The sequence below is a fragment of the Salvelinus sp. IW2-2015 genome, linkage group LG33 (genome assembly GCF_002910315.2).
Source record: "Salvelinus sp. IW2-2015 linkage group LG33, ASM291031v2, whole genome shotgun sequence".
NCBI classification, from domain to species: Eukaryota; Metazoa; Chordata; class Actinopteri; order Salmoniformes; family Salmonidae; genus Salvelinus; species Salvelinus sp. IW2-2015.
The window spans coordinates 9,139,570-9,150,299 of NC_036872.1; the positions used below are offsets into that span (position 1 = coordinate 9,139,570).

Consider the following 10,730-nt stretch of genomic DNA (forward strand, 5'->3'; position numbering starts at 1 on the left):
GTATCTCATAATCTTATACTGGATGGCATGAAACAACACAATCAATCAAATGCATTCACTATCTAAACATCAACAATAACCAACATTTTTGTCGTTGTGACAATTTTTTAGTAGAGGAAAGAATTGTAAGTAAAAGAAAAAGTGTGAGAGCTGACCATAGATAGGCGTTGGTGTGCACGTGGACTTGCGGACGGTATTTCCTGTAGGGCAGGTTGCGTGACATCATATCCACTGACCCCAGGAGCTCCAGAATGCTGATGTACTGGAGAGAAGGAAGGGGTGAGAGTTCAGGGGTCATCGAGAAGCACAGAGGGGGAAAACAATAAGACAGTGACTTTAAAAATGTGTCGAAATTCTAACTCTGGGCAACGCTCATCATGCAAGAAAGCACAGATCTGTGCAAAAAAAAATTAAATACTGTAACATTTCAAATAGACGGGATGGTATATAATCCAATGCGAGTTCTGATTGTGTGAATGGTATGCATCAGTTTACCTCACTGTGGTTAAATAACAGTCATCCTCCTTACTATGCACATTGTTGAAGAAATGTTCCTAATTAAATCAGGCTGCAGATTTAAATTATTTTTATGGTACTTTCCTGTGCTCTTTTGCTCGATTAAAATGTTGCATCTTTCTCTCTCTCATATCTCCCTCCATCACCTGTGGTCTGTTGAGCTCCACGGCCACCTCTCTTAGGTTGACCACCAGGTCCACCTTGGGAGAGGAGAAGTCCACATCTGACCGGGGGTTCATGCGCAGCTTCGCATCGGCCGTTATCGGACGAAAAACTGCCACCAATGGACAGGGAAATAAGGTTATTAATATGATACAGAATTAATCAACAATTCCACCGTGGGCCATCGTAATGAGCAGATATCTTCAATTACAATAAAAACTCCAACGACTACACTGACTGAGATTTTATTCCCTGTATCAGGTGGGTGACAACATTACTATCAAGACTCTGATCCAGATGTGAAGGATGTCACACCCCTATATCGACTGGGTGACACTCACTGAAATCGTGGTTCATGGGAGTGGAACCCCCCGGGATGCTGTCCTGAAGGCATCGCTGTGGAAATGCGACAGACAGGAAGAGATGCCTCGTTAGACGTCATTGATAGACATAATCACTCACTTAAGGGACCCGCCGCTCCGCGACGGCACTGAATGATGGCACTGTGACTCACCAGGGCCTCATCTGGCATGTGATTGGAGTACAGCATCGAGTTCACATTCCAGTAAGCAAAGAGATTGTCCAACTGGACAAGCTGAGGAGAGGAAAAAGCATAACAGAAAACAGCTTAGAATGCTGTAGACAGTAGAACAGTGTCATAATTGATGTAAAACCCATACAGTATATCAATTGCTGTGGACTGACTACCTTGAAAAACAGCTTGGCTTTCTCATCCAGGAGACAAGGCATCCAATTCTCATCTGCTGTCTGTGGGGTCACAGTTATGGGGTTGAGACGTTACGTGATATGGATTCAGGGTCAGACCAGAAACAGATCATAAACCTGACCACAACAAAGATCTCATATCCAGACCTTAACTAAATTGAACCACTGTAATTGAGCTTGTATATCTTCTCCAATGAATGACCGATTTCACGAGGTCGGGGCCTCACACATTACCTGAAGGCTGAGGTTCTGCAGTGACACTCCAAATGAAAAGGGGCAATTGGGGTTGGTGACCTGAGAGTGAGAGAAGCGGACAGTAATGAAATACAGGAATAATACACTCATTTAAAATGTTGTAATACAACTGTAGCACACTGGGTAGAATACACACATCATCCTCATAGCGGACGTGGATGTTGGAGATCTTCACTTGAAGGTTCTTGATCACCTGCGTCACAAGTTTCTCCACAAAGGTGTCCTGCTTCTCAAGTGCAGGGTTTTCTGTGGAACCAAATAACACATTACAGTACATGCGTTCAGGTCACAGTCCTGAGTCTGTTTTAGCCCGATGCCAGCGCTGCAACTCAATGACATTATAACATCTATTTAAGAGTGGTTTGAAGATGTAATGAAAGCATGACTCACAGACAGACACATAAACTCTGACCTTGTTCTGCTGCTTTCTGTTTGGTCTCTTCGATCCTCTGCAGCTCCCTCTGACGAGCCTCCTGGAGCTGTTTCTCCTCCTTCTCTGCATCATACTTTATACCTGAAACACGCAAACATTAACAAAGAAACACACACACACACACACAAACACACGCTACAGCTAGGTATCTTACTGGCTGTGGGCACGATGAGTAGGTAGACTCCATCCAGTGTGGCTTCCACTGACTGGGTGTACAGATTCTTCCATGGAATCTTCAACTCCAAGCGTCCTGCCAGAACCACACACACACAGTTAATAGGAAAAAGGTTGAAGAGTGAGAAAGATAGAGAGGAATTATAACAGTGAATGTATGGTAATGGTAGGAGGTGTTGGTTTGAGAGTCATTGGACAAATCTTACCTATATGCCCTGCTCTTACTTTAAAAGGAATGTCAAGTTGACTCTGAAACAAGAACAACAATATTCAGCACAATACAATGTGAATCTACCTAAATAATTAACATTTAACCACGGATACGTTTAGTCGTAAGCCTAGCCATTCATGTCAAACATACCAAGGCATTTTCCTTTATTTCAAGATTTCTGAGCACTGCATCACCTAGAGAAAAAAAAAAGAAGAAAAAAAATATTTGTTTAAAGGGCGACTGCACTTGCTGATTTGGCCTCGTTTTGAAGATTACTCGCTAATGCTAGCGGCCATGACTGAAGCCAAACGAGCGTTGTCTAATTCTTGGGGGGGTGTGGTTTGATGTAGGTGTGTTATGTTTGCATATCATACCCTGGCAGGTAGTGTGGTACTGTTGTTTGGCCCTCCTGAGTCACCGTAGCAACAACAGCCACTTCCTCAAAATTGACTTCCTTAAAATAGTCACGATAAATCGAGAAACATGTCATTCACTGACGTTTTTGCCGAGGTCTTAGTCGCGCAATTTTACATCTAGCTAAGTTACTTGGTGCAGTATTTCTCAAGTTACAACATTTCCATGAAAAACTGAATACAGTCTATTGAGTCGGGAAAGTCTGGCTGTGCGCTCAGGACTGAATTCTTAGAACAATAACATGCTGTCAATCTATCGTAAATAAAGCACAAGCTACACGTTTATCAGTGCCCCAAACCACTTGCTAGCTAGGTAAATTCCAACTGTGTTTGTCAATGAAGCTAGCAGGTAGTAGCTAGCAGGCACATTGAGCAGTCAGGCCACAATCAGCTTATCAAGTCACTGGCCATGTGTGTACTTCAGTGTGTTTTGTACAACTTTCTCACTATTACCAGAGTGCGTATCTGTCTGGCAGTGTTTCATAGGGAATCATGTTACAAAACAGGTCGCGAATGTGTTTTGTAAAATTAATAAGTTGCAGTTGGGACAACTGTCAATGATCGTCTCAATTCAAAAAGTGGCAGACTCAAGTGATTGACACTGTCAAACACATGAGTAAGTAGCCACTCAAAGGGCTAAGGCCAAGGGTTATTTTAACATAGGCGACTCGTTGTCTTATGTAAACAAGTCTGAGGCGCTGCATAATGGTCAGATCTGTCTCACTGTCTGGAGGTTCTGACTTATGATTGGATAGAACTCACACAGCTGATAAGCAGCTGTGCTGATTGCGCTCTCTCTTCTGTTAGTGTGCACCATTGTAATCCATACCCAAACCTCCAGTAACTCATTTTTGGAAGTGACTGACTGACCAAAATGATCCTATTTACACATTGTAGTCAATTTTGACACTATAATTAATGTGACTTATACCAATGCCACATTGGCTGCTTAAAACCAGATAAGTTTGTTCTAAGAGGCAGTTGACCTTTAAAATTATTCAATAAGCACTGACACATGAATATACAGTGTACAAAACATTATGAACACCTGCTCTTTCCATGACAGGTAAAAGCTATGATCCCTTATTGATGTCACTTGTTAAATCCACTTCAAATCAGTGTACATGAAGGGGAGGAGACAGGTTAAAAGAAGGATTGTTAAGCCTTTAGACAATTGAGACATGGATTGTGCATGTGTGCCATTCAGTGGGTGAACGGGAAAGAAAATATTTAATTGCCGCTGAACATGATATGGTAGTAGGTGCCAGGCACACCGGTTTGTGTGAAGAAGCGCAACGCTGTTTTTTAATTTTTTTATGTTTAAACGCTCAACAGTTTCATGTGTGTATCAAGAATGGTCCACTACCCAATGGACATCCTGCCATCTTGACACAACTGTGGGAAGCATTGGAATCAACATGGGTCAGCATCCCTGTGGAATGCTTTCGACACCTTGTAGAGTCCATGCACCGACGAATTGAGGGGAAAAGGGGAGGGGGTGCAACTCAATATTAGGAAGGTGTTTAATGTTTTGTACACTCAGATTATTTCACTAATAAAATGCATAGTAACCTGATGTTGGAAACATATGGCCTAGCCTAAGCTGACAAATAACTTAGCCTAATTCCACTGTACATTTTCCATTCAAAGCAAATATTAGCAAGCGGCGCAGTATGTTATCATGTGCCCAGATAGTCTTCACAGAGCCTGCATTTCAGTAGAAAATGTTGTGCTTCGTCTGTTGGCAAGATGTCAGGCCTTGGACTTACAATACATTTTCTCCAAGTATCATATCTTTCTAAAAATGAAATATGCCTAGATACTGTTTAGGCCAGTGGTCACCAACCGGTCATCGTGATTTAATATTGCCACTTTAATAATTTCTACATATCTTTCATTACTCATATCATATGTATATACTGTATTTTATACTATCTTGCCTATGCTGCTCGGTCATCGCTCATCCATATATTCCTATTCCATCCCATAGATTTGTATTAGGTAGGTGTTGTGGAATTGTTAGATTACTTGTTAGATATTACTGCGGTCAGGACTTGAAGCACAAGAATTTCGCTACCCTCGCAATAACATCTGCTAACCATGTGTACGTGACAAATAACATTTGATTTGATTGTTGCTCCGAGACATTTACCCTTCACAATAAGAGCACTTACAGTTGACCGGGGCAGCTCTAGTAGGGCAGAAATTTTGCAAACTGACTCGTTGGAAAGGTTGAAAGTCACTGAGCTCTTCAGTAAGGCCATTCAACTGCCAACGTATATGTCTATGTAGATTGCATAGTTGTGTGCTCTATTTTATACACCTGTCAGCAAAGGGTGTGGCTGAAATAGCCGAATCCACTCATTTTAAGGGGTGTCCACATACTTTTGTGTATACAGTGTAGCTATCTAATTAGATTAGCTGGCAGAGTCAAGCTAACGTTATCCAATTTTGCTAGCTAGCTGGCTTAACAGCTAGCTAGCAAACTAATAAATATACTGTAAATAAACTAAACTAATATACTGTAGTTAGCCAGTTGACTACAAAACCTTGCTAACAAATAAGCAAGTACTGTAATAGCTAGCTAACTAGTAAACCTGCTCCCAGCAAACAAGCACAGCAGCATTGTCTAATGCTAACATCTATGACAATCATGACAGCTGCAGGTTTCTGAACTGACGTTAAGCTAACTAGCTAGGGTGGCTAGCAAGGAAGCTAACCATAACACATAATCGTTACCTCCCCAAATCCCGAGCTTGAGTTGTGAGCTGTCAAGGTTTACAACGTAATCCCCTAAAAACCTGTTTAGGACATCTACCACCACGCTTTCGAAGACCATGTTGCTGTTTCGTTCACCTCTCGGTCACCATGTTTACATTCCGTTTTAACGCTTAACTCGCTCGCCTTTCGCTAATAATGACAGCTGGCTGGTCCTGTTTCTTGAAATATCCAACGACGCTCGGTCACATGGACGGTCTTGACCCCATGTGGTTGCGTCAATAGATTATTCTCTTTGGAGTATCCAATGCAAGGTTCCTATTCCTCTTGCCAAAGATAGTAGATTAGCGTTTACAGTCCGTGACAGAATAGGAACCATAATTATGGTCCGTGATTCACAGGGGGCCCTAATTAGTGGTGAACAGGTAGAAATTTGCGGTCATGGTTAGAAAGGTTGCAGCTTTCGTAAAATTAACGTCACGCCTAGGTCACACCTACAGTATTTTGTGCAAAATGGTTCTCAGGCGGCATCATCTGGACATGTGTGCACCAAAATTTCAACATACACCTTCTGCTACCATTTCTGTCAAGCTGTAGCAGAAATTGAATGTTGAACTTGTGTTGCACACATCCAGACGATGCTGCATACTTAGCGAGTGTTGTAGGTGGATCGATCAGAGTTGTCGGTTCGTAGCAGTTTATGAGAATTAACATATCAGGTTAGGATAATTAAATTAGGAAAGGTTTAGGTAAAATGAAAAACGTTTCAACTTTTGAGTTAATTTTACAAAATATGGATCCATTCTAGCCATGGCCCAATTATGGGTAACTTATATAGATAGATAGAGGACTCGTCTTTATGTCTGTGCCATTATAAGTCTGTGAGCATGGGCAGCGCCATTGATACCTTGATACATCTACAGTGAAATTGCGCAAAATGGTATGAAGCATCATCTGGATATATGTGCAACAAAAGTACTGCACCGCTGCAGCTCAGCGTTGTGTGTGATTGATTAAGACTAAAGCCGTGGACTTCGGAGATCAGGTTGCTTTAATGTATCAGAGTTCACTCTCCTGCATCCAAAAGAAAAGACAAAACATTTGTAGAGCACAAATATGTTCTGCCAAACGTTGCCTCTCTCCAAGTGCATCAAAATTATTTTAGAATACAAAAGTGAGAACAGCCTCTCCTTATAATGCATCAACACAATTCTCATTTTACATAGATAAAACCACATCCCTGCATCCAAAAGAAAAGGCAAAACATTTGTAGAAAACAAATATGTTCTGCCAATCGTCGCTTCTCTCTACAACATAGACGCACAATACACAATAGCTACAATAACACATACAGTACCTTAGCTAGCTAGTATCCACATGTTGAATTCAGAATGTTAATATCATCCTAACAAGTACAATTACAATAGCATCTTTACAATACCATCCACTTATGAGTAAACTCTAAATATACAACATTATTCATGACTCTGTACTTAAAGGAATCTAACTTTCCTGAACATGACAGAAAAAGTGTGCCTAACTCTCCTAGTGCATTAAAATGATTTGAGCACGAGCACACAGGGCAAAGGGTAAGTATGCACTCCCCTATTTCCCAGGATGCAGGCATGCATAATAACAAATCAACATGCTATATTAATATATGAACCTGTTGAAATTCACAAAGTATTTTAACAACTGTTACAAATGCACCACACAGAACGCACTGCAACTGCCTCTGCAACTCAATGCTGCAAGGCAAACGCAGCGTTTCATTGGAAATGAATGTACTTCTGGTGAACCAAAATGCAAATCACTGTCGGTGTGATTGAGGCATGAGGCTACAACCAAGGGCCCAGTGTTCCGGCCCAGAAGCATGGTTTCGACTTCTCCTACAGGTTTGCTTCGGTACTGCAGTTTAACTGATGCACGGCCCAGAAAGACAATTTCCGTAGACGGCCACATAGAGATATCAAACTAGAAAATTCCTCGTAAGACTTTTTAGACATCACCATTGTGCACAAAACATCCACTGAATCACTCAAATAATTGTCGCTGAGGCCAATTTAGTTTTTCATCACTCACAACGAAGATATAAAATGTTTATATTCATCCAATGTCTACCATGTTTTTGGATGACCTGATGATGTCGCTGCTGCTCCCGGTGCACACTGAGTGCTAGTGCGCATGTGATGTTGGTTCATATAAATCGGATGCAACTCGGACATAGACGGTTCACGAATCGGCATATGCAAACGTAAGTAGATAAGCTTGAAAACAACAGTTGGACATCTCCAGTTCTTATTATACCTCAGTGGCTACAACCCATAGGAATCCCGACCCAGTTGAATACTTTCACCACTTTAAAATGGTGGAAACATGGTGGCCACCATCATTCTCTGAAAGTGGGCGTTGCGAAACAAGTGGGAGGATCAACACCAGTGGGTGTGTCGAACGTCGAAACCTAACAGCCAATTGGGGAGATCTGTTGCCACTGAAGACTGTTTTGCATGGCTACTTCCTGCTTCCTTGTAGCATTTTAGCTGAACCCGGTTAGGCAGGTTAAGAGAATTAGCATGGTAGGTTAGGAGAATAAACGTAGCAGGTTAGGAGAATTAACGTGGCAGGTTAAGAGAATTAATGTGGGCTCAAACTGACGGATTTTGATGGGGATTTTCTTATTATGTTACTTAGATTCATGCACGGGTGCGTCAATATACTCTTAAGGATTTTTAACTGCTCAGCACATATAGCCAGCCGCATGTGCTCACTCCCGCGGAAATCATTTGTGGAAAATATCCTTTCTATTTGTATTTTTTATGGATCCCCATTATCTGCTGCCAAAGCAGCAGCTACTCTTCCTGGGGTCCAGCAAAATTAAGGCAGTTTATACCATTTTAAAACTTTACAATACATTCACAGATTTCACAACACACTGTGGGCCTTCAGGCCCCTACTCCACCACTACCACATATCTACAGTACTAAATCCATGTGTATGTATAGTGCGTATGTTATTGCATGTGTGTGTGTGTGTGTGTGTGTGTGTGTGTGTGTGTGTGTGTGTGTGTTGTGTGTGTGTGTGTGTGTGTGTGTGTGTGTGTGTGTGTGTGTGTGTGTGTGTGTGTGTGTGTGTGTGTGTGCGCCAGTGTTTGTGTTGCTTCACAGTCCCCGCTGTTCCATAAGGTGTTTTTTTATCTGTTTTTAAATCAAATTTACTGCTTGCGTCAGTTACCTGATGTGGAATAGAGTTCCATGTAGGCATGGCTCTATGTAGTACTGTGTGCCTCCCACAGTCTGTTCTGGGACTGTGAAGAGACCTCTTGCTGGCCAAGTCTTGTGGGGTATGCATGGGTGTCCGAGCTGTGTGCCAGTAGTTTAGACAGACAGCTCGGTGCATTCAACATGTCAATACCTCTCATAAATATAAGTAGGGATGAAGTCAGTCTCTCCTACACTTTCAGCCAGGAGAGATTGACATGCATATTATTAATATTAGCTATCTGTGTACATCCAAGGGCCAGCCATGCCAGCCGTGAGCCAATTGCAAAGTCCTTTTTTGTGGCACCTGACCACACGACTGAACAGTAGTCAAGGTGCGACAAAACTAGGACCTGCCTTGTTGATAGTGTTGTTAAGAAGGCAGAACATCGCTTTATTATAGACAGACTTCTCCTTATCTTAGCAACTACTGCATCAATATGTTTTGACCATGACAGTTTACAATCTAGTGTTACTCCAAGCAGTTTAGTCATCTCAACTTGCTCAATTTCCATATTATTCATTACAAGATTTAGTTGAGGTTTATGGTTTAGTGAAGGGTTTATTCCAAATGCAATGCTTTTAGTTTTAGAAATATTTTGGGCTAACTTATTCCTTGCCACCCACTCTGAAACTAACTGCAGCTCTTTGTTGAGTGTTGCAGTCATTTCAGTTGTGTTGAGTCATCCGCATACATAGAAACTCTGGCTTTACTCAAAGTCAGTGGCATGTCGTTTGTAAAAATTGAAAAAAGCAAGGGGCCTAAACAGCTACCCTGGGGAGTTCCTGATTCTAACTGGATTATTTTGATAGGCTTCCATTAAAGAACATCCTTTGTGTTCTGTTAGACAAGTAATTTTTTATCCACATTATAGCAGAGGGTGTAAAGCCATAACACATACGTTTTTCCAGCAGCAGACTATGATCAATAATGTCAAAAGCTGCACTGAAGTCTAACAAGGCAGCCCCCACAATCATTTTATCGTCAATTTGTTATTACTATAAAATCATATAAAATATTTTGCCAAGGGAATTATAAGCAAATATTGCCTGCTAAATGAAGTAATGTAGCCCACAGCCATATGGCATAGCCAGACCAGGGCCTAAAATAAAGACAACTCAGAATATGCTATTATGTTCTTCCGAAATAGGCTACATTTTCTTCATAATGTTCCTTTAGACCTAAATAATGGATTTATTGGTGTAGGATGTATTAAATGGATTTGACTTTTTAAAATGTAGATGTTCCAAAAGTCTGCATCAGTGGCTTGTAGGCTATGCAGTGGAAGCCGAAGATGCTAAACATGTTCATGTTAATTGACGGTCAATTAGCGTAATACCGGCAGTTCTTTTCATGACAATCACCTGATGACAAAATGTCATGACCTCCACAGCCCTAGGTATAAGCATTAAGCATACATGTGTCAGAATTCAAAGGTGAATCAAGTACCATGTTGCTTATACCTTTCCAGTATGTTAAAATATAGTGGGAGCCAACAGTCTAATTAGGAGGGTATAAAGAATAAAAACATGGTGAAAATATACATTTTATTTACAGTGCAGCCCAATGATAACAGTGCAAAAGTGATAGTCCAACATAGACACAGGGCAACATACCTAGATAGCCTAAAACATACAAGAGAGACAACACACGGTGTTTCACAACCTGTTATCCGCAACCATTGAGGAAGCCATAAAGGCTACCTGAACTTGACACTCCCAAAACGGGCTAAACCATTCACGATTAATCAAACAGGTTTTTATTTACATGGCCGGTCAAAATGTGCATATCAAAAACATATAGACACAAAACACTATAGACATCATTAATGATAACTGCAGTCACTGACTGTATCAGACATGAA

The 10,730-nt window shown here is 41.2% G+C and overlaps 1 protein-coding gene across 3 annotated transcripts in view; it reads right to left on the minus strand.

The window, feature by feature from the left end:
- LOC111957899 (intermembrane lipid transfer protein VPS13A) overlaps positions 1–6,008 on the minus strand; it is a 56,626-nt gene extending 50,618 nt beyond the window's left edge. For all 3 annotated transcript variants that reach the window (XM_023978989.2, XM_070436917.1, XM_023978988.2), the window contains exons 1-12: positions 5,630–6,008; positions 2,628–2,671; positions 2,473–2,515; positions 2,247–2,342; positions 2,072–2,173; positions 1,796–1,905; positions 1,639–1,698; positions 1,387–1,446; positions 1,193–1,273; positions 1,020–1,074; positions 663–790; positions 156–262 (exon numbers count right to left, since the gene is read on the minus strand). In XM_023978989.2, coding sequence (XP_023834757.1) covers positions 156–262; positions 663–790; positions 1,020–1,074; positions 1,193–1,273; positions 1,387–1,446; positions 1,639–1,698; positions 1,796–1,905; positions 2,072–2,173; positions 2,247–2,342; positions 2,473–2,515; positions 2,628–2,671; positions 5,630–5,729 — 986 coding nt within the window. In that variant the 5' untranslated portion in view covers positions 5,730–6,008. The remainder of the gene's footprint in view (positions 1–155; positions 263–662; positions 791–1,019; positions 1,075–1,192; positions 1,274–1,386; positions 1,447–1,638; positions 1,699–1,795; positions 1,906–2,071; positions 2,174–2,246; positions 2,343–2,472; positions 2,516–2,627; positions 2,672–5,629) is intronic.
- Positions 6,009–10,730: the final 4,722 nt, after the last annotated feature.